Here is a 25,410-nt window from a genome sequence, read left to right as displayed (position 1 = left end):
AGAATGTAGAAGTAAAAGAAGTACTGTGACTGAAGACAATTGAAGCATTAATACAACTAATTAAATATTATCACTAAGGAAGTCAATTTAGTTCTTTTTAGAAATATAAATTTGTATTTTAATTTTATTCAGTCAATAGAATTCATCAAATGACTGATACAGGGTCACACCAATAATAGTAAAAAATACTTTTGTGGGACTAAATTGAAAAATTTTGTTCTATAAACTTTATTGATTGAAAGAATATTAATTTCTAATTGCAACTGCAATAATGTGAACAATTTTCTTTGTTGGTTTGAACCCAGATTTAATGGAAATTTAACCGGACTATTTTATTAGTTTATTTTGAATATCTATATACGATTGTTCCCGCAAGTTTTTTGCTTAGATCCAATTTCTCCTTAATTTCCAAATCAAACATTATTAGTTGTTATAATGTTTGAAAATAAACGTTTACTATTCATTGTCCAATTTCAAATTTTCATCCTTAATAAATGTAATTAACTATTTTAATGCTACTGTAAGTAAAAACAAGCTATAATAGGAGGGTACAAAAAAAATGAAAGAACAGCAGGTTGAAAAACGTGATCAAATAATTTTTCGTATTAAATTGCCCTAATTGTCGTCGATTTTATCGTTTACAATTTGAAAAATGCATTTATCTGGCACCAATCCTATCACCGTTGCAGTACTTACTTTTTTCCGGTGCATAAATAGAACAGTAAAAACTCACAACACGCGCATCGTCACTCTCGGTAAATGTCAAGCAAAAGGCCGTTCAAAATGCAAAATAGACGACCATGTACTGTCTTATCGTTATTACTTTTTTCATTGTAAAAAAAAGCGCGCGTTTTATAAAAAAAAGTAGAAGGACAAACGTAGGATAATGAAAAAGGATGGCTTGCTTACCTGCCCAAGATCGCGATCACAGTTAAACAAAACAGGGTTGAAAACAGAAGTATGACCAGAAAGTCCATCATTTCGCGTGCTAATCATGCAACGACTAAGTGAGCACACTTATCCTGACCTCACCACTTAATCAGGGGTCAGTACTTTTTGGTCATTTCGCGTTCTAAAAATACTAATTTAACGCGTCAATTAGGGAAATTAAATGAAACTGTTGAGATTAAAAATGTTCTTCCTATCGAAAATAGAGGTGCATCATATTAGTTAGTCGTTATTGCATTATTTATTTGTAAATAACGTTAACGTTTGTAATACTTATTAGTTATGTTGTATATACTTAAAGTTTGCATTGTATTTGTCACGTGAAAGTGCGGTGTTCGTACGGAGAAGAGAGTAATAATAAGGTCGATGTCTTGTTTCCATTTGAGTAACGTATAATGAGGCGTAAAAGTTTGCTGCAACAAAAGCGTAGGAAGTTCAGAACTGTTGTACCTTTTCATTACATGTACAGATTATTTCAAGTACAAGGGTCATCCTAAAAATTTCAGGACTTAAGTACATAAATTTTTGTGGAACCGACTTGCTTTGTGCCTAAAATATTCATGTTAATCCATCTTATCATTTGTATGTTTTAGTATCTTATTTACTATAGTATAATCTAAGAAATTTCTAAAATTAAATTTATCTATTTTGTTTATGTATAAATATTTATACTTTTGCGATAAATTAATATTAAATTAGGTAAAGTTGAACAAGCTGGAGATTCAAAATTTCGTTTTAATTGTAGAAGTTATACTTCGATGAAGGACTAAGGCTATATATTATCACTCACGATTCATATATGGCGACGAATCAGTAATAAAAAATGTAAAAGATGTTGACTAAAGTCAGAACAAACCGGAAATTATTTTAAAATCGATGCATAAATTCTTTTAATCTTATTAGTTAAAGAATATCATTTCCTGAATGTCTTCTTTTATTTATCAGTTTTAATTTACAGGCCTTAGATTTGTTTGCTGCTGATGACACATGTTACACTAGTCAGGGATCGCCGGCGTTTCAGCCTCCCGAAATTGCCAATGGTCTAGAGGCTTTCTCAGGTTTTAAAGTCGATATTTGGAGTAGCGGAGTCACACTGTAAGAATACGCGTTTTGTTTTTTCAATCGTTATTGGAATAAAAGTATGTTTTTCTTTAATATAGATACAATATAACTACGGGTAAATACCCTTTTGAAGGGGACAACGTTTATCGATTGTTTGAGAACATTGGAAAGGGAGACTTTACGGTGCCCGAAGATATTGATTGCACCCTTCAGAACTTAATTAATGGGATGTTACGAAAGGATCCGGGAGATCGGTTTTCTATTAAACAAATAAGACAACACGAGTAAGTGTACAGTAATGTAACGTTTCGAGATTTTGTTGTATTTTTTCTTCAGCGTTTCAAACATGTTTTTTCTCTTTCATATTAGTTCTTTATTTTTTTATTAACTATCAGTTGGTGTATTCGAAAACCTTCCAAATGTGGTCAGGCTGTGCCCATTCCTCCACTCCGTGGGGACGAATTCCATTCGATTACGGTGTTGCCTTATCTTATGGAACATTATTACGAATGCCAAGGGAGTGACGATGGGGAATACGAGTATTATACGGAAAGACAATTAAATGGTAAATGTATTTGTAAATAATTTAAATTAAAATTCAGATGATAATAAAGATTGAGTTTTCGTTTCAGAAGAGAGGAGAAAGTCTGAAAGACCGCACCATCAATTGTACGAGAAAAGTGCCCACAATAATGGCAGAGCGCATGTGTCCAGTCAAAGTACAAAGCGGCGATGGCCGAAGCCCATTTCTTGTATAAGTGTTAATAAATTTCCCGGTTGCAAACAGTCGTGACATGACTGTATCAATCAGATGATGTGAACGATAATAAGACAAAAAGAAATTATAAAAAGAAAAATTTTGTTCTATAAACTTTATTGATTGAAAGAATATTAATTTCTAATTGCAACTGCAATAATGTGAACAATTTTCTTTGTTGGTTTGAACCCAGATTTAATGGAAATTTAACCGGACTATTTTATTAGTTTATTTTGAATATCTATATACGATTGTTCCCGCAAGTTTTTTGCTTAGATCCAATTTCTCCTTAATTTCCAAATCAAACATTATTAGTTGTTATAATGTTTGAAAATAAACGTTTACTATTCATTGTCCAATTTCAAATTTTCATCCTTAATAAATGTAATTAACTATTTTAATGCTACTGTAAGTAAAAACAAGCTATAATAGGAGGGTACAAAAAAAATGAAAGAACAGCAGGTTGAAAAACGTGATCAAATAATTTTTCGTATTAAATTGCCCTAATTGTCGTCGATTTTATCGTTTACAATTTGAAAAATGCATTTATCTGGCACCAATCCTATCACCGTTGCAGTACTTACTTTTTTCCGGTGCATAAATAGAACAGTAAAAACTCACAACACGCGCATCGTCACTCTCGGTAAATGTCAAGCAAAAGGCCGTTCAAAATGCAAAATAGACGACCATGTACTGTCTTATCGTTATTACTTTTTTCATTGTAAAAAAAAGCGCGCGTTTTATAAAAAAAAGTAGAAGGACAAACGTAGGATAATGAAAAAGGATGGCTTGCTTACCTGCCCAAGATCGCGATCACAGTTAAACAAAACAGGGTTGAAAACAGAAGTATGACCAGAAAGTCCATCATTTCGCGTGCTAATCATGCAACGACTAAGTGAGCACACTTATCCTGACCTCACCACTTAATCAGGGGTCAGTACTTTTTGGTCATTTCGCGTTCTAAAAATACTAATTTAACGCGTCAATTAGGGAAATTAAATGAAACTGTTGAGATTAAAAATGTTCTTCCTATCGAAAATAGAGGTGCATCATATTAGTTAGTCGTTATTGCATTATTTATTTGTAAATAACGTTAACGTTTGTAATACTTATTAGTTATGTTGTATATACTTAAAGTTTGCATTGTATTTGTCACGTGAAAGTGCGGTGTTCGTACGGAGAAGAGAGTAATAATAAGGTCGATCTNTGCTCTGTGCTGACAGCCCTCATAATTTCTTTTATATATAATATTAAATTAAATTAATAACTTACATGATGAGGGACTAATTCGTCATATCCTCTATTAGATCCACTGGCACAACAAGCCATGTTGACTAGAGCAGTACTAGGCAATAAATCAAATACAGATCTTTTCTCAACAGGACTAGGATTATCATGGGTTAAGTCAAGAAACAATGCGTGGGCTATAGCAGGCACAAGGGGTCTGATATGGGGCTGTATGAAAGCCCCAACAGGATAACCCCCATATCTGTACACCAGACGACCCTCTTCGTGAGAATCCCAAGCGGACATCGCTTCTGTAATTAGAAAATATTACTAATAAATACCAAAAATAATAAATACATTACCTCTTATCAAAGATGAAATTCCCAATCTGTTAACAAAAATATTGTCTTTTTGATCAGAATTTGTGAATAGTTCTGCCACGACATATAAGTTTGGTCTAACTTTGCGAGCACAGTCCAAAAGGTATTCAGCAATCTGGATTAAACAATGAAAACAATAAGAAGAAAATACGTGTTTACAATAAATTTACCGGAATAGGAGTAGAGTGACAATTATCAAGTCGAACTCCATCGAATATTTTTGCCGTCAACTCTACATATTCTTTCATATGATTCCAGAGGAAAGGACAATCTTCAGGTTTCTCTCCATATCTGAAAAAAAAATTCCAATTACATTTGTAACTTTAATAAGTATCCTTCAAGGAGCAATTGAAACCTTAATTTAACACTATCTCCCCATGCAATTAACTCTCTCCGAATGTAAACATTACTATCCGGGGCTGCAAAATTTCGTAGAGGCTCTGAATCCATAACCCAACCGTTGTGGGCCATCAGATATTTGGAGTTCGTCCCGTACATTATTTCTTCGTGTTCTTTAATGGAAGCTGGCTTCCCAAAATCAGTAAAATACCTACAATTTATTTTTCACAAAACAATACATTATTTATAAAAAAAGTTTTTAATACTGTTACCTAAAAGCCAGTGGATTTTTTTCTGAAACATCTCTAATTTTGGGTCCATCAGACTGCACTCTAAAGTACCTCATTCCAGCTATCGTGTTTTCTATAGCTGCGCTGATATGATCATTCAATTCGCCTATAACAGCTGCATTTAACTGATCTAATTTGTTTTTAAGTTCTTCTCCGCATTTTTTCAATCTACAATCTTCATCAAAACAGTCTTGTCTAAAAAAAGATCCAAAAGTATTCTTTATGTCTACTTCAATTATCATTTAGGAATATTAAATCAGATTTGTTACCTAAATACATTGTATATTCTTAAAGCTGTATCCATGCTTACTGTGGACTCCAGTCTCCTGTAAAGTGGATCCTGTACTAGTTTAAGTTCTTCAACAGGATTTCTAGTTTCACTAATGGGAGGAACTTTGTTGCGCGCATAATCCAAAAATTCTGCCACCAGTTTGTTTACATTACAAATGTACAAATCTTGAAGATTTATTTGAGGTAAAACGTTGGTATATAAAGCATGACGAACGGCCTAACAGAAATAACGAATCGTTAATCTCATTAAAAAATAATAATTTAATTACATTTAAGTGATCTTCACTATAAATTTCAGTTGGAATTCCCCTATTTTCATATAAGCCCTTTTGAACATCCAAAGTAAACTGGTGCAGGGCAGCATCTAAAAGATATGCAGGTCTCAAATAAGGGCAGTTGGAACAGTTGTATGTTGTTTCTGGATGTTCCTCAAGCCATTTAGTTTCGTTCGCCGTATGATTTAAAACAATATCGCAAATAGACAACATCTGAAAAATAAAAATATGTACTTAATGAACAAATAAAAACAATTTTAACAATGACAATACATCTTTATAAAATAATATATCTCCTAAAGAAATCAAAGTTTATTCTCAAGTGAAATAAAAATTTGCTATTTTATAAATTTTCTGCAGATATTGGTAACAAAGATATTTACCTTCCATTCTTTTCGAAGTTTAGAGGTAAAGGTTTCTATGTCCTTAAAAGTAGTTTTCTTGTTATTGTCAAAAATAGGGTTCAATTGAAGTTGGGCTTTTAAACTGTAACTAGAATTCGAATCTCCAAGAGCCTACAATGATTTAATAAAAGTTAAAATGTTTTCAAATGAATTTTAATAATACATTTATCAATATCATACATAATTCTAACTAAGACGTTACATTTCTAGGGTAAAAAGACAAATGTGTAAGTACTACCTGAATTGGAGTAAAATGAATCATGTTATATCCAGATTCTTTTGCAACTTTAAGTTTATTCTCCCACGTCGAAAAAGGTCCTAAACTTTTTGCTAAAACTGTCTGACACTGTATACAATCCAAAGGAAGTATTTCATTGTCTCCATATGTTAAAATGGGGTCCACAATGAAAAACCCAGATCCTTGAGGTGTTGAACTTTCTCTGCAAATAGAAAAAGAAAACATATAATTTGTAAATAATTCTTTAGCTTGTAAATTTATATTTACATATCTTCATATGTAAAATAATAATGATAACTTCCAGCCTTCTTCACTTGAATTTGAATCTGCAAAGCTGTATCATCAGAGTGTTCACATCCTTCATCTTCAGACCATGGAAGCAGTTGGTAACTATTTCTTTTAAATTCAGCTCCTTCTTCAGGATAATTACAATATAACAATATTTTTCTCCCAAGTAAAGAGGGTCCTAATCGAAACTGTAAGGTCCAATTTTTTTCTAATCTATACAAAACTGAATCTTGATGTTCTTTATCATTAAGAGTTAAAACTCGAACTTGACTCTTCATCCCCATGTTTTCTTCAACCAGGGAAACAGCCTTAGTGACAACTTGTTCTGTTATTTCTTTTGATAGCTTGTTAATTTCTTTCACATTAGTTGTTTGTGAACTATCATCATTTAGTGGAGGTTGAGTATGTGCTTTTGATTGTTGGAAATGTTCAATTATCGATTTTCCTGATGAAGATTTATTAAGAGTATTTTTAATAATATCTTCTGTAGAAGGAGAAGCACCTTGTTCTTGTTTACTAAGGAAATTCATAGGCTTCAAATTATTTTGTTCGTTATCTCCAAAATACTTGAAATCATCATTTACAAATATTTTACTATCAGACAGTTTATTCTCTAATTGTTTTGGAACTAAATTCTCAGAAAGATCTTTAGCTTCTTCAGCAAGAATATTCTCAACCGCTTTTTTGTTTGAGGCCAATTCAACTACAACTGGAGAAATGATTTCGATATCATCAGTTGTATCATCTGGTCTGGACAAATCTTCAACATCTAACTGCGTAAATTCGTCACTAGAACTTTCATTTTCTTCTTCGGAATAACTTTTTCCTGGTTCTACTGCTATTTCTGATACTGACTCTTTATTCTGTATGACGTTCTCTGCAGCTTCCTCTTCTAATTCTTTACTAGTGGAAGGTTTTCCTTTTTTCTCCCCTTGAATTTCTCTACTTCTACTCACCTAAAATTGAAAAAAGACAAAAATTGATATGAATATATAAATGCTTTCTGTTAAAACTGTTTCAAAGCTTAACATCCATTAATGTTGAAGACTATATGAAAGTAGTAAAGAATACAAGGGAATGGTTTAATAAACACATGAAATATTATACCCCCTACAAATGGATTTTCATAATAGAAAGGTAAACAAGTCTTACATGTCTCAGGAATTGTGATATTATTATGACCTTTTTAATACACCACAAAGAAACTGAAACAACAGGTGAAACTATAACATTGTGCACTTTTTTACATAAGCTTAAAATGTACACTAGAACTGTTGTCTTGTTGGTTGCACAAACATCATCAACAGAATTATTAGTAGAATTTTCACTATTTTCTATTAGAATATAATAATTTCCACTTAATTTGGGCATAATTAAAACACAAGCAAATACAGGAAGAGTATAAATTTTTCAGAAAAACACAAATGAGATTAACCCATTGATAACTTTCACATCAGGGCAATAAATAAAACGGTTATATATAATATAAACATGTTATTATCAAACACATACATACACTTAAAACACTTAATTATTTCTTGGCTGTAAAACAAAAATGTTTAATGAAAAAATAGATTATTTGGTTGAATTGCTAATATGTAAAAGCACATCAGACAGAGTACCTGTTTTTATTTTTTTATAGTCATACCTTTAAAGAAGCGTTACACGTTTGGATGCATTTTCTTAAAACAAGTATACAACACTATCAACTATATACTTAATTAAGTAGTCGCGTATTTATTTTGGTTTTAAAATGACCTCTGCATTTAAATGATATTCCAAACATAAAATTTTGAAGGTGACATTGATAAAATTTGGCCTTTCTATTTTTCGAAAATACTTGTTTGTTTATTGAACTAGTGTTTACAGTAATTTAACAAGGTTTTCAAAATGTGTTTTTGATCACTATCCACTTTGTTGATGTATTGAATTTTTTAATCTGATAACCATTAACAACCCATAACAACAAGCGGCTAATTTCCAAAACTTAGACGCCATTAGAAAAAGTCTGGTTTCAAGTTTCATTCAGCCTTTTAGCCGAAGGAAAATATAAATCAAATGCCCTACTGTTTCGTAAATATTAATTAATGTAATTATCTTAATGATGGTACTTCTAGCATAAATGCACAACTGTCTGAATAAAAAATAAGTATTAATGCAAAGCATATTTAATTGTTTTTACAAATATTTCTTTCTATACTAGAACCACAGACAGAATGTGTTTACGCTTTACAGTGCCAACATTACAAAGCTAAGAAACCAAGTGAGAGTTACTAAAAACAGCTGTTGGACGAAGATGGGCGATGCAAGGAACAATAACAGTGTGTGAAATAAATAATAGTTTTTATGCTTCGGAAGCGTGATACACCGATTGAAATAAATGATTCGCAAAATAAATAAAATTACATTAATAGTACTTAAAAAGTGCAGGAAAATCAATTATGGACAAAAAAATGTGCAACATAAATAAAAATTTTGACAGCGAACCTGGTGAGAGCACCGAACTGGAAGAAGCTGAGCTAAATAATAGAATTTTTAGTGTTGAAAGTGATGATGAACTGCCGGTTTTAGCACAAAATGACCAAGAAAATCCTGTGATTTGGCTAAACGATGAAGATCTCGATCTTGAAACAGTCAATATTAATAGCTTTTTCCATAGGGTTGATAGTGACCAAATTATTTACCAAACAAAGAAAAAGCGTCTTAAAATGATAGGAAAGTACGTAATGGGAGACCTGTTGGGAGAAGGTTCCTATGGTAAAGTTAAGGAAATGTTAGATTCAGAAACTCTATGTAGGCATGCTGTTAAAATACTTAAAAAGCATAAGTTACGAAGAATTCCTAATGGAGAACAAAACGTACAAAGGTATAACTGTGATTGAGCAAATGCAAAGATAGGATACTACTAATGCTTTTTTTTTAATTAAACTTACTATACAAATTATCTTGTAAACTTACCAAAGAAGTTACCCATGCAAAGACACCAGCCATTATTGTGTTTTGTCTAAAAAATATAAATAATTAGTCATTGTTCTATATCAAACTTCAATGTTGCAGGGAAATTAAATTGCTAAGGACACTAAGGCACAAAAATGTAATAAAACTAGTCGATGTTTTCTACAATGAAGAGAAGCAAAAAATGTATTTAATAATGGAGTTTTGTGTGGGAAGTTTGCAAGGTATGTTAGAGAGCACACCAACCAAGAAATTCCCTCTTTTCCAAGCACATGGATACTTTTTGCAGCTGATAGATGGTTTAGAATATTTGCACAGCAAGGGAATTATACACAAAGATATTAAACCTGGAAATTTGCTTCTAACATTAGAGGGAAATTTGAAGATATCTGATTTGGGAGTTGCAGAGGTATGATCTCTTAACAAAACACCAGTATTTAAACTCAACTCCATGTATTGAAATATTTTCAGTTTTACCACTAAATATCCTATTAATTTTTTGCAAAAATACATCCATATTTTTATAACACTAATTGAATGATTTATAAATTATGAACAAAATTTTTCAATTACATTATTTTGAAATTAGAATGTAGAAGTAAAAGAAGTACTGTGACTGAAGACAATTGAAGCATTAATACAACTAATTAAATATTATCACTAAGGAAGTCAATTTAGTTCTTTTTAGAAATATAAATTTGTATTTTAATTTTATTCAGTCAATAGAATTCATCAAATGACTGATACAGGGCCACACCAATAATAGTAAAAAATACTTTTGTGGGACTAAATTGAAAAATTTTGTTCTATAAACTTTATTGATTGAAAGAATATTAATTTCTAATTGCAACTGCAATAATGTGAACAATTTTCTTTGTTGGTTTGAACCCAGATTTAATGGAAATTTAACCGGACTATTTTATTAGTTTATTTTGAATATCTATATACGATTGTTCCCGCAAGTTTTTTGCTTAGATCCAATTTCTCCTTAATTTCCAAATCAAACATTATTAGTTGTTATAATGTTTGAAAATAAACGTTTACTATTCATTGTCCAATTTCAAATTTTCATCCTTAATAAATGTAATTAACTATTTTAATGCTACTGTAAGTAAAAACAAGCTATAATAGGAGGGTACAAAAAAAATGAAAGAACAGCAGGTTGAAAAACGTGATCAAATAATTTTTCGTATTAAATTGCCCTAATTGTCGTCGATTTTATCGTTTACAATTTGAAAAATGCATTTATCTGGCACCAATCCTATCACCGTTGCAGTACTTACTTTTTTCCGGTGCATAAATAGAACAGTAAAAACTCACAACACGCGCATCGTCACTCTCGGTAAATGTCAAGCAAAAGGCCGTTCAAAATGCAAAATAGACGACCATGTACTGTCTTATCGTTATTACTTTTTTCATTGTAAAAAAAAGCGCGCGTTTTATAAAAAAAANCATTTCCTGAATGTCTTCTTTTATTTATCAGTTTTAATTTACAGGCCTTAGATTTGTTTGCTGCTGATGACACATGTTACACTAGTCAGGGATCGCCGGCGTTTCAGCCTCCCGAAATTGCCAATGGTCTAGAGGCTTTCTCAGGTTTTAAAGTCGATATTTGGAGTAGCGGAGTCACACTGTAAGAATACGCGTTTTGTTTTTTCAATCGTTATTGGAATAAAAGTATGTTTTTCTTTAATATAGATACAATATAACTACGGGTAAATACCCTTTTGAAGGGGACAACGTTTATCGATTGTTTGAGAACATTGGAAAGGGAGACTTTACGGTGCCCGAAGATATTGATTGCACCCTTCAGAACTTAATTAATGGGATGTTACGAAAGGATCCGGGAGATCGGTTTTCTATTAAACAAATAAGACAACACGAGTAAGTGTACAGTAATGTAACGTTTCGAGATTTTGTTGTATTTTTTCTTCAGCGTTTCAAACATGTTTTTTCTCTTTCATATTAGTTCTTTATTTTTTTATTAACTATCAGTTGGTGTATTCGAAAACCTTCCAAATGTGGTCAGGCTGTGCCCATTCCTCCACTCCGTGGGGACGAATTCCATTCGATTACGGTGTTGCCTTATCTTATGGAACATTATTACGAATGCCAAGGGAGTGACGATGGGGAATACGAGTATTATACGGAAAGACAATTAAATGGTAAATGTATTTGTAAATAATTTAAATTAAAATTCAGATGATAATAAAGATTGAGTTTTCGTTTCAGAAGAGAGGAGAAAGTCTGAAAGACCGCACCATCAATTGTACGAGAAAAGTGCCCACAATAATGGCAGAGCGCATGTGTCCAGTCAAAGTACAAAGCGGCGATGGCCGAAGCCCATTTCTTGTATAAGTGTTAATAAATTTCCCGGTTGCAAACAGTCGTGACATGACTGTATCAATCAGATGATGTGAACGATAATAAGACAAAAAGAAATTATAAAAACAAATAATAATAATCAGCATCTTATATTTACAAATGAAAAACAGATTCGTTCCCTTGAAATGGATTAAAAAAAGTTATTACTTTATTCTTTAATACCTATACAAGTAAAAAAAACTATTTTTTATGTCCCAGTGAATTGATGGAATTCTTTTTTAAATTTTAAACTTAAAATTTTCTTCATAATTTTACTGTTATCTATCTAGTGAATGTGTTCATAATATAAGAATAATTTCATTGGTAACATGTTTTGGTGCGTAACTTTAATTTATTGTTTCTATGGAATTGGTTTTTGGGTTTTAAAGAGAAAAACAAGCAAAAGAGCGATTCTGTTTTTGCAATCACCCTCTATGTGCATCTATATTTTCACAAGACACCTGCGATAAAATTATTGTAAAAGGACAAAAAAATGACCAGTGTTTGTTTTAAAAAAAACTATATTGTTGTTTTATCCACGCTTTAATTTTATTATTGTTGTTGTTACTAATTCTGTACAATATGCTCAGTGATTTTTCAAGTTATGGTTGAATACTAGATTTTTTTATGAGAAAATGAGAAAAGAGGAGTGCCATATGTAGAAATATTATTAAATAAATAAAAAGAAAATAAACATGTTAAACTTGACTTTTACTTTTCCTCTTTTATTATCAGTTCTTTTGCAAAAGAAAAGTATTGCTTGCTTGCTTTGTCATTTTTATTTTAAAATTGTTATGGTGAAGGATAATCTTTACAACATTCAGGTATTATTAAGTACCATTAATAATTATTATTAGTAAGTTACAAATGTGTATGTATACAGTTAAAATAAAATCGTTTAAAGCTTTTTTTAAATAAGAGCATGGTTTACAAACATCATAATTTGTAAACGAATTTTCTTTAACGAAAAAGCAACAACAATAAATAGAAAACAATAAAAATGAATACTACATTCACTAAAAAATTAAGAATTGACTAATAAATTCTACTAGATGATCCATGGTTTAATTGAATTATCAAAAAATTCTAGAACAATCCCATTATTATTATTATTTAAAAAATACCTGTTTTTAATGCTCTGTTAAAAATCTGATCGTTTGTCCCTATTCTTCGCCCGCGAAATTGTTCTGGCCTTAAAAGCTGCAGCGTTCATCAAATGCTAGAAGAAAATAAAATAAAATCATGCTGCTGCCATCATTTAATAAATAAGTAAAATAAATAAATTATGACGAGACAAAATTCTGAAATACAGCATAGGAATAAATTGGGAAAAGGAAAAGATCGAAAAATGTTGCTATTTAGAGTACATGTAGGACTTGGGTTTTCATAAAATATTTTTAGAAAAATTTCTTTACAAAATTACCCTTTCTAATTTGTTGGATTTCTTCAAAGGTACTTCCCCAACAATAATTCGATCTCCTAATTCAAATATTTCCCTTAATAGTTCGTTTTCAGCCAAATGGATGTTTAAGCCAGGTCCCAAAACATAACAAAGAGCATCGTATTGTTTCCTACGTGTCCAAGTGTCCAAAACTAGCACTTCTGTTCCAAATTTTACTTGAACGTCAGAAATATCGTCATTCTAAAAACAAAAATTAAATTGACGAAAACTTGGAAATAGTCGAATTGATGACCTACTTCAATATAATGCAATATGTCTCTGAACGTTGCTCTTTGTTGCTTACGATCTTTTTTGGCCCTGTATTTGTGCGAATCGGTGGCCAGTTTACGCAAAGTTTCGACCAAATCAGCAACGAAGTCTTCGGCGAAATCGTCATGACAATCTCTACCCAATTCAAAAACTGTTGCCAGAGCTTCGCCTGCCGTCAAACGTACTTCCAAATGAGGAGAAAGCAAAAGGTCCGAAAGTTGAGTTAATGATCTAAAATTAAAGCATATCCTTTGTATAAGCCACAGAACTAAAATACCTATTGATTAATAAGCAATTAATCAAAAAATCAAGCAATATCAATAAAACAACCATTAGATGGGTATGAATCATCAGTTTTTAAGTACAGAGTTAATGAGTCACTTACGGTTGAAATGTTGTAGTATTTCCAATCATTGTGTAAACATCACATGCTGCCATCAATGTAAGGAGAAGGGTCCAAGAACTAAGGGCTGCAGCATGAAGAGAGGCAACTTCAGGAGTTACATTTGGTATTGTGCCATCTCCCTTTAAATAACTGCCTGAAAAGATGTGTTGAAATCCTTGCATCAATTGCAAAACATCTCCCATGTCATCCCCAGACAAAAATGTTAATAGACCAAGTGCGGTGCAACACTAAAAGAAGTAATTAAATTAATCATTTGTTAACACAGGAGCAATTTTAATTCCTATTACAAAACTGTGTTAATAGTTATTTAATTTTTTGGTGGTTTTTATAAACTGTTTACAGTAAGGTAAGCTATGAATTATAAATGTTTTCTTCTGTAAATTGTACATAGAAAAAGAGAAAATAATTACTCAAAAACAGATGCTCATTTTTACTAATTAGATTCATTCATGTAATTTTTGATATTAAACAAGTGTACTAAGCAACTGCCTGTTTTTTACTTCATGTGAACTGAATAAAAAAATGTGAAATATTAATTTTATCTTATCATAAGAAGACTTAAAGTCTATTTATGTTATCTTGGATAGCAAGAAACATTAATTAATTTGCGTTATCATTCCCTTTGTGTTCCAATATTGTTATTTAGTTTATTAAAAAATAAGACATTTTTTCAACCCACTTTGCTTCTAGCTGGAGCTGCCACTGTTTTATCATTAGCTATAGTAGAAAGAACTGGCTTTAAATTTCTTGTAATTTCTTCGCTGGCTTCTCTGAGCCCCAATTGTACACAAAGAAGTGGAGCCAATTGGGCTGCAGCTGCTTGCTCAGCACCTCTTCCTTTACGTAGACCCCTTTCTATGCAATCACTTATAGTTAACCGCCTAATAAGAAGAAATAAATGTAAATAAATTAACTAATTTGGTACAAAATATGTTGCAAAAATAAAAATTATAGTCCAATATACTAACCTATCATGAACAAAGTCAGGATGATATTTTGAAATAAATGCTTTTCCCACTGCAGTGAAGCAGTTAGTACGGCCCTGTGATGATTTCTGGGTCAGCCCATCAATTGCTTCTGTGATTTTTACCTCGAATGCCTCCTGCTGGCTTGTTTCATCTGCCTCTTCACCTCCATCATCAATACTATGATGATCTGAATAACCACTTATCAAGCTCACATTGTCAATTACTGAATCATCATCAGATGTTTGCACTGATCCCTCATACTTTCGATCTAAAAATTACCATCTGGATAATTTTATCTTCCATGATAAGTAGTTGTGCAATAATTTGCAAGTCTTAAATGTCATAAAATATATGAAAGAGAAGATTGTAATTTTTTTCAAAATAATTTTGTACAAGACCAGGAAATAATATAGTCGTAAACACTTTAAATTATAGTATTTACTAATAAATGATGATTCATGTTGCTAAATTAATGACAATTATATTGCAATACATTCAAAACAAAAAATCAATTATTTTAATAACATTTAGAATTAACAAAATAACAACTATATACTCATTACAAATCGTCCATATGCCAGAAATTTTATCAAATTCCTAAATTTTTAGGAAATCACTTGACGTAAACTGTAGAAGCATGAAATACAATTTACGCTCTTATGTATAGGGACATAAAGATCAGTTTATTAGCAAGAACATACCAGACTTTCCTTTTCGTTTTCCTTTTGGCATGGTCACAAAAAATCTCACTTTTTCTTAATTTAACTAGAAAAACAACTACTTTTGGATTAGATCAAGAAGGAAAATTGTTCGTTATACTTTTATGACCACGTAAACACGACACTTGACATTTAATTTGAGTAAAATTGATGGTAAAACCCAATAACATGTTTTTGGTTAAGACACGAGACGGTCAACTCCGCTACGACCGCGAAATAATCTTTTTATATCATGAATGTAGCAGCAAGGTTGCATAATTAGCACACATATTACGGGGGAGATTCAAAAATGTTCTGAATAAACCCATGATTTTTAATTTCTCTACAGAAACTAAAACACACAAAACAATTAATTAAATTAATGCAATACTTGTCAATTTACCTGCCATTACTTTTTTGTTTTTGAAAGTAAAAGAAATATTAAAATTGTAGGCCAGTATGGTCTATTGTATTGTTCTTGTTTATATTCGACTGAAATAATTTCTTTTAATTTATACAAATAAAATGTTTTTTATTCGTAAAAAAAAACAATGCACTAATACCATCAGCTTTTTTATTATTAAGTACAGCCTGTGTAAAATAATTAACATGTAGCTAATAATACAATATACCTAATGACTAGCACCTATTTGAAGCCATTTTTTATGAAAAAGTTCTTCAGATCAACTACTCGAGACTTTATTTCAGGAGAAATGTCTTTAGTAAGATCTGGCAATGCTTCAGTAAAAACTAGATATACCTTCTGTAAGTGCACACCTTTCTCTGGAAAAAAGTACTTAAATAGTTTTTTTTACTTTTTCATTTTCAGTTTAATCAAACTTTTTACTATTATTTATTATTATTGTTTAGAAAAATTTCTTTACAAAATNAAAGAATTATTACCTAATCAAACCAATTCAATTCAAATCATATGAATTTTATTATTTACTGTAAAGAAATTTGGAACATAAATTTAAAAAAAAATTAATTGGTCATATAAAATGAAATTTAAAATAATTAGGTTGCAGGTGATACCTGATAAAAAATAACTAATTAGACAACAGTTATTGTAGAAAATTTGTTTGTTTTAATTTTTCCGAAAATATACCTATTAATATAACTAATTTTTAACACTGCTAAATGATTATTTTACGAATTAAAAAAAGCAAATACATAATATAAAGGTGGTATCTGCACATTAATACCAATTTTTTCTTATTACATTAATTTAACCTGATTTTTGCTTTATCTCCAAAATAATACGATCTTTTTAATTTATTTTGTTCATCTCCCACCAAAAAATAAAAAGTATAAATCCTACTCAATCCCATACTAACCAAAAGAAAATGTTACAGCCTTTAAAACATTTTCGAGGATTCTTTCAAGGGCTTCTTCCTCTTCTGTAGTCAATTTGTCTTTTCCCAACAAATCCAACTTTTCAACAAACTCTCTTAGAGCTGCCATTACACAAACCTGTACTGATCTCGTATTATAAGGCAAGCAATCCACACAATGTTTCGCAAAGAGTTCTCTGTATTTCTCTTGGGTACCAGCGTTGCTGTTTTGGGGCCACGCTTTGCCCAGCACCTCGTATGCTACCTCTTTTACTTTAATATTGTTATCTCGATTGGCAGCCATTTCTTCCTCGTCTTTATCCTTGTTTGCTGAAGAAGACGACGAAGATGAAGATACAGAATCCTCGCATATCAAGAGAGTCTGTGTTATGTTATAAACTTCCTCAAACTTGTCGATTTGAAGAGAGGACAAAATATCTCCAAGTGCTCTTAGAGCGTGAGTTTTGTAAGTTACTTCGTCTTTACGACTTTCTTTAATTATGGCTTCAACCATTGGCTGAGGATCGAAATTCTGGTCATTTTTAAGAGAATCTCTAAAAGAACAATAAATAGTTGGAATTATACCCTGTAAGATCAAGGCAGTTAAAACAGCAAGAAATAACATACTTGCAGCTGGTACAAATGCTTGCTAATGCATTCATAAGTTTCTGCTTTCCATTCCAAGTCCTTCCATTCAAACCCGTCAAAAGTATTTGAATAAGGGAATTTCTATGCTGGGCTCCCATGGAAGTTCCCAGTTTATTGGCTACTGTACTTACAGCATTTGCAGCCTGAAAAATAATTCCAATATTTGTTAACTTACAAGTTAAATAAAAACTAAAGCTAAGCAAAAATTATGTTAATAATAATAAAATGTGTTAAATACATACCTGAGCTTTCATTGTCCACGATGGAGACTCTAAACCTGTTTTCAAAATCATACAAATTTCTTCAATGTTCTGTTTTATGCCACTTTCCATACCGGGACTGTTTTCTGACCAAATATCGTTCCAAGTTTCGATAGTTGTCTCAGTTTCTTCTGTTTTTTCGGCGTGCATGGCAAAAAATACAAGGGGCAAAATTTCGTTCGAATACTGCTTTAAAATCTCCTGGTTGTGATTACCAATGGACTGTATTGTATAGGCGCACGCAGATCGTATCGAATTATCTGATAAAATAAAAAATTATTAGTTCAAATACGAACGAAATAACAACTATTACCTTCTCGCTCAAAATACCAGTGCTTTATTTTTGCCAATAATTTCTCAATGCTCGAGTCTTTAGCTCGTGATACCAGATGTCCAATTGCAACAGCGTAGTGCTTCCTAATGGCAGCATTTCGATCTGTGAGACCGTTGACTAAGCTCGCCAAAAATTTGCCTAGAATTACACATTTAAGTAATACAATATATTATTTAAGTAAGTATACAAAAGTATACCCGCGTATGGCTGTAAATCATGTCCAACTTGAACCACCAAAAGTGTAATGAAATGAGCACAGGCAATTCTTGATCCTAAACTGGACGAACCCTTCATTAGTTCTGTTATTTTCGGAGTCAGCTCTTCTAAAATTGAACTGTCAACGTATTGAAGACACTAAAAAAAAGTTTTTATACTGTACATTATTTCTGACCTTCAAATATATCCTCATAACTTTAATTTCTACACAAAAAAAAACAAAAACAATTATACCTTCTTAATAACAAATAAATTAAAGAAAAATTTTTACAAAATTGCCCATTATAGAAAAACTTGAAATTGGAACATGTTATAGCTTTTATATTGATCAAATTGTGTGGAAATGATAATGTTATGTTAATGTGCATTTTTTTTTCAAATAATAGTCTATTCAATTAAGTAAATTAAATACCTTTGTAACAGTTTCTGTGGTAAAATGTGACTTTGCAAAAGTGGCTCTAACACTATCCACTTCCTCTTGGATTTCTCTGTTTCCTCCCAAATAAGTGCTGAGATATGACAGTTTACTGGATTCTAATTCACCTGTTGCTTGTAGCAGGGCAGGAATTAGTTGAACCAAAAAAGGTTTCAGTTGATTACCAGCAGCACCCACCAATTCAGAGACCGTTTGTAAACTGTAACCGAGTTTACACAGAGCTTTTACATTACTAAATTGTTATCCTCAAGATACCTTACTGTTCTAACTTCGGCTACACAACTGGTTATTCCTTGGTTTAACATAACAGGCAACACAGCTTGCACCATTCGAACACCTGCCTTACCCTGATTCAAATCACAACCTCGAATGCACAACTGCCATAAAATAAAATAGTTAAGTTATTTTTATTACTATTATCAATATGATTTGTGATTGGGAGAATCCAATTAAAAATTCCAGTATTTACCTTACTAAATACTCTAGCAGTCTTATTAGCTATAAGTCTCGTGGCTTCGTGATGATCGTCCATAACCCGAAATAATTTAGTCCACAATTCTTCCAAACGATCTACGCAATCATGAATAGATTTGTTACCAGCTCCCTTGAGGACATCCTGAAGGGCCAAACAGCAAGACTGACGTACCCTAAATTGTGACGAATTCATATTCAACATCAAGTCGTCTAATATATCGTTATGGTATAGTTCCAACTAGAAAAAAAAATAGTAATATTGTAGTCATTATTGAGAACATTTTTGATAAACAAACTTACAGTTTTCTGAGTTTCGGGAACCAATACATGCCATATGTTCTGCATTGATGCTTGTATATTGGGATTGGGATCGAACTGATACCTGTATAGTTTGGGAATAATTTTAGGGAGATGGGGTTTCAAATGTTCGCCACATTTCTCTGCTAAAGAAGAAAAGCCAAAAGCTGCACCTTTTTTAGAATTCCAAATTGCATTGTGATTTGCCAGATTCATGAATTGATAGATCAGGTCCGGTTTATTTAAATCAGATGCTAAAGCACACAGCTCTTTATAAGTTGTTAGATTGCCCCTGAAAAATAATAATGAATTAAAAAATACAAATACAAGTAGAAATTGCATTTTTTTTCTATATACCCAGTGGGCGTCTTCCCTAACTGCCCCTCTTCAAACAATTTCGTATCACTAGTAACTTGCATGGCTTGCCGTCTTCCCATCATTAACTGATCAACCAGTGAATTTAATAATTCTTCGGACTTGGAAATATCGTAAATGAGACAAATTCCCTTTGAAGCAACATCTTGGACAATATCTAAAATTTTTTTTTTTTTATATATGCAGTTATTTTAAGTAAGTTTTATTTTATTACCATTATTTTCACCCAAAAATTCCATGAAAATTTTCTGAATAACAGTCAGCTTTTCTTTTAAAGGTACCCTCTGATCGCATCGCTTTATAAGTGCCAAAAGCCATATGCAAGACGCCTGGCGGACGTTCGGGTGAGTTTGACTTGCCATGTTAATTAATTTATTAAGTAAATCAGTTAGAGTCTCATCAGAAGGTTGTTCACACATTGTATCAACAGGCGTATGATCCTCTGGTAAAATAGACCAGTAATCTCTTGCTTCTGGGGACCAGATACTTTGCACGCACATTACAAGGGATTCCCCAACTGTAAAGTGTACTTCTACGTCTTTCGTCTTTAAAGAAAGAGAAAGTTCTTAATTAAAGGAAAGATTTTTTTATAATAATACTGTACTTCTTTGGCGGTATTAAGAAGTCCATCAATAACGTATTGGGTGTGAGGAAAATTTTCACCGACGCAAAGCAGACCTAGCGACCTGGCAGCTGACTCTCTCAGTTTCGCTGGATTTTTAACGTTATTCATAACGTCTAAAAGGCAACTGACGACACTAAATTTCGTTGTCTTACTGTTCGTAGGTCTTTTAGCGTCTGGACTGTCGCTAGTGTTGTTCTTACCATCTTCAAGGGGCAACGCAATACTCCTGCCTATCAAGCCAATCCCTGTACTAGCTGCAGATAATAACAATGGATTCTGATATCTGAAGAAATGCACTGAAAATGAACATTAACATACAACGTCATTATTTTTGTCGTTTCTATAGATATACCTATTTTTTGAACACTTTCTTTAAAGAGCTCCCACTTTAACAAATCCTTTGGAGTCCGCTTAGTGGTAATTCTTCTTTCTAATAAGTTGGAAAGGGCCAAAATTGCGCCGTGTTGAACTTCTAAATTTTTACTACTCGTCTGCGAAACGAAAAAGTTAAGTTCCTCTTCAAATTTATCATCGTCGAAAGATTCATTAACGATGATTGCATATAATATCGAAATGCTATCACGTATTTCTTCTTTGGTAGAATTAAGTTGGTCTCTGATCCACTGGCGTTCGTACAGAAGAATTTTGTGCAACTGAGGGAGACACCCGATTATTTCGACCATACAACTTAATGGTTCGATCGCTATATTTGCAATAAGTAGTTGTCTAATTAATGTAACGTACTGAATTAGAGGGCTTTTTTCGACAGTATCATTGTCATTGTACAGCTCTTCCAGATAGCTACGAATTTTGGGAGAATATTCGTTTGGATGACGCAAAATTTCACGGGTGAGAGGGATGTCTAAATTTTGTAGTAAACACAAACGCAAATAAATTATCATCTGAAAATGAAAAAGGGTCCAAAATATATGTGAATATGCTAGAGAAGTAAAAGAAGTCGGGCATACCTCTGTAAAGACTGCGGATGTAAATGGTAAAATATAGTTAGCGATATGAACACACTTGGAGGTGTCTTTGACTCTACTCTCGACTTCGTTATAAACGTATTTCGTTATTTCATCAAATGGAGGTAAAACAGGTCTGTTTCCTCCATTGGTTTTCCTTGCTTTAGTCAAATCTATTTCGTTTTTACGACCTGTTCCATACAGAGCTTTAAAAGCTTCCATAGAAACGTCGTCTTTGCTACAAGAATGTTTATTAGATGTAGATTTTTACACTTTCAGTTTTCGTATATTTACTTGTCTCCTGTTGACATTAAGAGTAAAAACTTTGAAGGTACATGATTAGGGGGAAAGATTGTGGCTACTGATCGCACCGCAGCAAACCGCACCATAGGCTCTTCAGAATTTGCAAAATATTTGACTAATACAAAAAGGATGTTCATTCGACCATCTTTATCTGCTTCTTTGGGATTCACGTCGTATTTATACGCTAAAATAAGATTTAATAGCCCTTCACGTATCTGCAGTTTTAGATCGGGATTTGCGGTTTCCAGGTTTTTGAAAAACATCTCCAATAACCCTACGTCGTGATAAACTACGGATGGAAACCTACGACCTATCATCCCGATAATGATGAAAGCTTGACTCTGATGACTCGGTTCTCCCTCACGAATCAATTTTAAGAGTCCAGACATCAGAATTGCAGCGACTTTGCACAAACTTGCTTCCTCTGCACTGTAAATGCGAAAATTTGTTATTACCTATTAATTGTAGATATGACTCATTGTGTTAGACTCAAATTAAATGGAAAGTTTGTTCACCTTCTGACGAGGTTCGTGGCAAAATTTAAAGCCAACGTTTTCAATTTTGCATTTGTATTTGTTCCATAAAGTGAATCAAAAATAACTTGTATACTGGCTGGTAACACAAAACCTGTCCCTGTTACACGACCTAAATATGTGAGTAATTTCAAACGAATTCGTGTAGTTGCTGGGGACTTTTTCATATTTGGCTTGACATTCTGGGATTGAGATCCCAAGAACAATAAATACAAAGGCATTGGCAACAAGGGCGAACTCCAATCTACAGAACTAAAAAAATATAATTTTTTTAATTTTATTCTTGGATTTATTGATATTTTTTTATTATTTTTATTACCCTATTACTTTCTTAAGTTCCAAATCTGCAAGATTTGCCACAGTAAATCGAGTATCTGCAGCAGCTACCACCAAATGAATTAATATTTCATCATCTGGGAATATTCCATGTGCTAGGAACTTTACAATTCCTACTTTAATCTGTGGAAATTGCAAAAATGATTTATAGGATTTCTAAATTTTTCTTTTGACAACTTACTTCCTCTAATTCTTCTGGTTTCATAGGATTATCAACAGTTACCCTTTTAAATGAATACTCACTCATACCTGGTGGTACTGGCAAAGAAATGTCATTAGAACTGTTCTGCTCTTCACTGGATTTTTGAGGAGCCAAAGCACTACAATTATAGTTATGTAGAAAAGAAAATTAATTTAAAGAAAAAGAAAATAAACTACCCATATGGTAACAGCAACATATCCAATAATAAACCTAATAAATGCTTAGAAACCTGCTGCTTTTCATTCAAACCATATAATGAAGCTCTCTTTGCTGGATCTGTTGGCACTTCAGTCTTACCAAGTAATGGTATTATAAGCAAAAGAAGGCTGTCCTGGTGGGACTGTGGTTTTAAATCAATTGCATTTAATACCGACGGAACCAATTCTAGCTGCTTATCCACTGGAAGCCTAGGAAATCCTAGCTTCAAGTAAATTATGGTGAAGTTCTAAAAAGAAAATGTTGCAATGTTTGATTTAGATAAAATGATTTAAAAAATCAACTTACAGTCACAAAAGAAGTTGCTACAGGATCTTGATACTGAACTAATAATGACTCCACTGGAAGTTGTACAGAAGGTCTGGATTTAATTCTTTTATTTATGTGAACAAGTAGCTCCATCACCTACATTACAAATGATAACATCAAATTAGACATGACTCTCAGACAATGTGATCTTAATACTTACCTTTTTACGAACACCTTCTTGTTGAGAAGATAGTTTAAGTAAAACTGGTGGTAAAAACTTGGAAACTGCATTTTGTAATTGCTCATCGGTTTCTGCTGATCCAACACGAAGAAAAACTCTCTCCAAAAGAACTATAAATTGTCTGCAGTTAATGTTAATTTATCAATGTATGTCAATGAAGCATGACTTCACATAATTTCAACTTAACAAAACTTTAACTTAAGCATATGGAAATCTTATTTAGGATTAATTATGGTTTAAGTAAGTAAAACATTTGTTCATATTCTTAAATAAAATACAATTTATACCCAATTCATCAGCAGCTCCAGCCATTTCAACAACTAGGTTATCTTTTATCAAATTTCGAACATCTGCAAACGCCAAAACCGTCAACAAACTTTTAGGTTCTTTGAAACTTTAGGAGTAATGAGATTTTAGAACTAATAAAATCATTTTGACATTTAGAACAAGGAATTTCAGAAAACAATCAAAACAGAGCAATTTTGTTAATATTTCTTTGTGCTTTGTGTGTGATTTTTTGAAATAAAGATGTCCATGAGGCCTGATGATCATCGAAGAAAGTGGGACCGAGCAGAATACGAAAAACTTGCAGAAGAAAGGAAAAGAGAGGAAAAAGAAAAGGAAGAGGAAGAAGACAAGAAAAAGAAGGGCCCCCCGGTGAAGAGGGAACTACTTAAGAAACGAGATTACAAAGTAGACCTAGAATCAAAATTAGGCAAAAGCATAGTTATTAATAAAAACACTCCAACTTCTCAATCAGGGGGCTACTACTGCAATGTTTGTGATTGTGTTGTTAAGGACTCTATTAATTTCCTGGACCATATAAATGGCAAGAAACATCAAAGAAATTTAGGTAAATAATTGATAAATAGGAACAAGACTTGGATAATCATAATATTTTTATTAGGAATGTCCATGAGGATAGAACGTAGTTCTTTAGATGCAGTAAAAGGTAGATTTGAAATGAATAAGAAAAAACTAGAAGAGAGAAAGAAAGAGTATGACATGGCTCAAAGAATACAAGAACTGGCTGAAGAAGAAGAGAAACTTAGGGAATACCGTAGAGAAAAAAGAAGAGAGAGTAAAAGAAAGTCAGAAGAAATGTTAGAAGAACAAAATGAACAAGCAGATGAACTGAACAGTATAATGGGATTTTCAGGATTTGGTTCAAAGAAAAAACATTAACTTCTATTTCATTCACCAATACTATTTAATTCATTATCAACTAAGAATATAAATTTAAGTATTAACATAATTATAAAATATAAATATAAAAGTATACAAATACTGCCACCAAAGACAATTGGCATTTTTCTGCAAAAGATAATAAAATAGAATAATCTAATTATTTTTATATTGTCATTAGACTAATTATTATCAAGAACAAAAAAAAAATACTCATTTAATTAAACAGATTAAAATTTAATATAAACACACACCTGTGAACCTCCTGTTCCTTCTCTTTCCCCTGTATAATTGACAGAATTTTTATTGTTTTGTAGGGAGGATTTATTTTGATATACTTTAGTATTTTTGGGAAGCACAAAGTCTTTAACACATGGCTCTGCAGTTAAACCAGAGCAGTTTATGGCAATAACACTATTAATAATGTCCTGAGTCAGGCCCTTTAAAATTTTTGATGCTCTTTTGCCACACTTTTGTTCAGCGTTTTCCACAAAACATCTCAAAATTCTTCCATAAGTACTATAAAAAATAAAAGGAGAAATTAAGAAAAAGCTTTTTATACTCAAAACTTATTTAAAAT

At 32.0% G+C, this 25,410-nt stretch overlaps 7 protein-coding genes across 9 annotated transcripts in view; 3 read left to right on the top strand and 4 right to left on the bottom strand.

Annotated features, from left to right (window-relative positions):
- LOC108734202 (serine/threonine-protein kinase STK11) overlaps nucleotides 1-2,854 on the top strand; it is a 12,120-nt gene extending 9,266 nt beyond the window's left edge. The window contains exons 3-6 of one of the 2 annotated variants that reach the window (XM_018465645.2): nucleotides 1,907-2,043; nucleotides 2,109-2,294; nucleotides 2,406-2,575; nucleotides 2,646-2,854. In XM_018465645.2, the coding sequence (XP_018321147.1) occupies nucleotides 1,907-2,043; nucleotides 2,109-2,294; nucleotides 2,406-2,575; nucleotides 2,646-2,803 (651 nt within the window). In that variant the 3' untranslated portion in view covers nucleotides 2,804-2,854. Of the gene's footprint in view, nucleotides 1-1,906; nucleotides 2,044-2,108; nucleotides 2,295-2,405; nucleotides 2,576-2,642 lie in introns of both variants that reach the window. The other variant, XM_018465644.2, reaches the window with a different exon arrangement.
- The window catches only part of LOC108734200 (glycogen debranching enzyme), a 15,313-nt gene extending 7,388 nt beyond the window's left edge, over nucleotides 1-7,925 (bottom strand). Inside the window, exons 1-11 of the mRNA XM_025978569.1 lie at nucleotides 7,652-7,925; nucleotides 6,479-7,455; nucleotides 6,212-6,413; nucleotides 5,953-6,084; nucleotides 5,564-5,782; nucleotides 5,273-5,511; nucleotides 4,986-5,198; nucleotides 4,730-4,924; nucleotides 4,545-4,665; nucleotides 4,357-4,489; nucleotides 4,040-4,305 (exon numbers count right to left, since the gene is read on the bottom strand). Of these exons, the coding sequence (XP_025834354.1) occupies nucleotides 4,040-4,305; nucleotides 4,357-4,489; nucleotides 4,545-4,665; nucleotides 4,730-4,924; nucleotides 4,986-5,198; nucleotides 5,273-5,511; nucleotides 5,564-5,782; nucleotides 5,953-6,084; nucleotides 6,212-6,413; nucleotides 6,479-7,455; nucleotides 7,652-7,870 (2,916 nt within the window). The 5' untranslated portion in view covers nucleotides 7,871-7,925. The remainder of the gene's footprint in view (nucleotides 1-4,039; nucleotides 4,306-4,356; nucleotides 4,490-4,544; nucleotides 4,666-4,729; nucleotides 4,925-4,985; nucleotides 5,199-5,272; nucleotides 5,512-5,563; nucleotides 5,783-5,952; nucleotides 6,085-6,211; nucleotides 6,414-6,478; nucleotides 7,456-7,651) is intronic.
- A 456-nt stretch (nucleotides 7,926-8,381) lies between these two features.
- Nucleotides 8,382-12,528, top strand: LOC112905692 (serine/threonine-protein kinase STK11-like). Of its 2 annotated transcripts, none has more exons than XM_025978571.1 (6): nucleotides 8,382-9,365; nucleotides 9,557-9,863; nucleotides 10,951-11,087; nucleotides 11,153-11,338; nucleotides 11,450-11,619; nucleotides 11,690-12,528. In XM_025978571.1, the coding sequence occupies exons 1-6, from the start codon at nucleotides 8,941-8,943 to the stop codon at nucleotides 11,845-11,847; spliced, it is 1,383 nt and encodes a 460-aa protein (XP_025834356.1). In that variant the 5' UTR covers nucleotides 8,382-8,940; the 3' UTR covers nucleotides 11,848-12,528. The 2 variants fall into 2 exon arrangements, with proteins under 2 accessions (XP_025834356.1, XP_025834355.1); XM_025978570.1 differs by having other exon boundaries at nucleotides 11,687-12,524.
- Nucleotides 12,529-12,578: 50 nt separating this feature from the next.
- LOC108734203 (interferon-related developmental regulator 1) lies at nucleotides 12,579-15,857 on the bottom strand. The gene is made up of 7 exons (XM_018465646.2): nucleotides 15,605-15,857; nucleotides 14,904-15,171; nucleotides 14,615-14,816; nucleotides 13,915-14,162; nucleotides 13,517-13,760; nucleotides 13,242-13,460; nucleotides 12,579-13,037 (listed from the first exon to the last, which is right to left on the bottom strand). Exons 1-7 carry the CDS (start codon nucleotides 15,633-15,635, stop codon nucleotides 12,960-12,962), a joined length of 1,290 nt encoding a protein of 429 aa, XP_018321148.1. The 5' UTR covers nucleotides 15,636-15,857; the 3' UTR covers nucleotides 12,579-12,959.
- A 919-nt stretch (nucleotides 15,858-16,776) lies between these two features.
- Nucleotides 16,777-24,056, bottom strand: LOC108734201 (proteasome adapter and scaffold protein ECM29). Its single transcript, XM_018465642.2, has 22 exons — nucleotides 23,933-24,056; nucleotides 23,625-23,755; nucleotides 23,444-23,560; nucleotides 23,116-23,384; nucleotides 22,919-23,057; nucleotides 22,721-22,860; nucleotides 22,384-22,653; nucleotides 21,860-22,297; nucleotides 21,569-21,803; nucleotides 20,953-21,502; nucleotides 20,580-20,896; nucleotides 20,190-20,520; nucleotides 19,958-20,132; nucleotides 19,604-19,892; nucleotides 19,299-19,541; nucleotides 19,085-19,206; nucleotides 18,806-19,028; nucleotides 18,375-18,531; nucleotides 18,157-18,315; nucleotides 17,826-18,103; nucleotides 17,563-17,726; nucleotides 16,777-17,489 (listed from the first exon to the last, which is right to left on the bottom strand). The coding sequence occupies exons 1-22, from the start codon at nucleotides 23,955-23,957 to the stop codon at nucleotides 16,934-16,936; spliced, it is 5,328 nt and encodes a 1,775-aa protein (XP_018321144.1). The 5' UTR covers nucleotides 23,958-24,056; the 3' UTR covers nucleotides 16,777-16,933.
- Nucleotides 24,057-24,073: 17 nt separating this feature from the next.
- On the top strand, nucleotides 24,074-24,959 carry LOC108734204 (zinc finger matrin-type protein 2). Its single transcript, XM_018465648.2, has 2 exons — nucleotides 24,074-24,498; nucleotides 24,553-24,959. The coding sequence occupies exons 1-2, from the start codon at nucleotides 24,174-24,176 to the stop codon at nucleotides 24,828-24,830; spliced, it is 603 nt and encodes a 200-aa protein (XP_018321150.1). The 5' UTR covers nucleotides 24,074-24,173; the 3' UTR covers nucleotides 24,831-24,959.
- Nucleotides 24,960-25,084: 125 nt separating this feature from the next.
- The window catches only part of LOC108734173 (ATP-dependent RNA helicase abstrakt), a 14,909-nt gene continuing 14,583 nt past the window's right edge, over nucleotides 25,085-25,410 (bottom strand). Inside the window, exon 13 of the mRNA XM_025978573.1 lies at nucleotides 25,085-25,349. The gene's annotated coding sequence lies outside the window, so the exon portion shown is untranslated. The remainder of the gene's footprint in view (nucleotides 25,350-25,410) is intronic.

This window comes from Agrilus planipennis, unplaced genomic scaffold, assembly GCF_000699045.2.
Source record: "Agrilus planipennis isolate EAB-ADULT unplaced genomic scaffold, Apla_2.0 scaffold7, whole genome shotgun sequence".
NCBI lineage: Eukaryota > Metazoa > Arthropoda > Insecta > Coleoptera > Buprestidae > Agrilus > Agrilus planipennis.
The sequence above is the reverse complement of the archived record's forward strand: the minus strand, read 5'-3'. Positions and strand labels throughout refer to the sequence as shown.

Coding starts and splice junctions, on each gene's coding strand:
- LOC108734204 (XM_018465648.2), top strand. CDS start 24,174: ATGTCCATGAGGCCTGATGATCATCGAAGAAAGTGGGACCGAGCAGAA. Junction 24,499..24,552: donor GAAACATCAAAGAAATTTAG/GTAAATAATTGA, acceptor TATTTTTATTAG/GAATGTCCATGAGGATAGAA.
- LOC112905692 (XM_025978570.1), top strand. CDS start 8,941: ATGGACAAAAAAATGTGCAACATAAATAAAAATTTTGACAGCGAACCT. Junction 9,864..10,950: donor CTGATTTGGGAGTTGCAGAG/GTATGATCTCTT, acceptor TTTAATTTACAG/GCCTTAGATTTGTTTGCTGC. Junction 11,088..11,152: donor TGGAGTAGCGGAGTCACACT/GTAAGAATACGC, acceptor TCTTTAATATAG/ATACAATATAACTACGGGTA.
- LOC108734203 (XM_018465646.2), bottom strand. CDS start 15,635: ATGCCAAAAGGAAAACGAAAAGGAAAGTCTG. Junction 13,461..13,516: donor ACATATTGCATTATATTGAA/GTAGGTCATCAA, acceptor TTTTGTTTTTAG/AATGACGATATTTCTGACGT. Junction 13,038..13,241: donor AATCCAACAAATTAGAAAGG/GTAATTTTGTAA, acceptor ATTTTCTTCTAG/CATTTGATGAACGCTGCAGC.
- LOC108734201 (XM_018465642.2), bottom strand. CDS start 23,957: ATGGCTGGAGCTGCTGATGAATTGG. Junction 23,561..23,624: donor AAGAAGGTGTTCGTAAAAAG/GTAAGTATTAAG, acceptor TTTGTAATGTAG/GTGATGGAGCTACTTGTTCA. Junction 19,207..19,298: donor CTGCTAGAGTATTTAGTAAG/GTAAATACTGGA, acceptor ATTTTATGGCAG/TTGTGCATTCGAGGTTGTGA.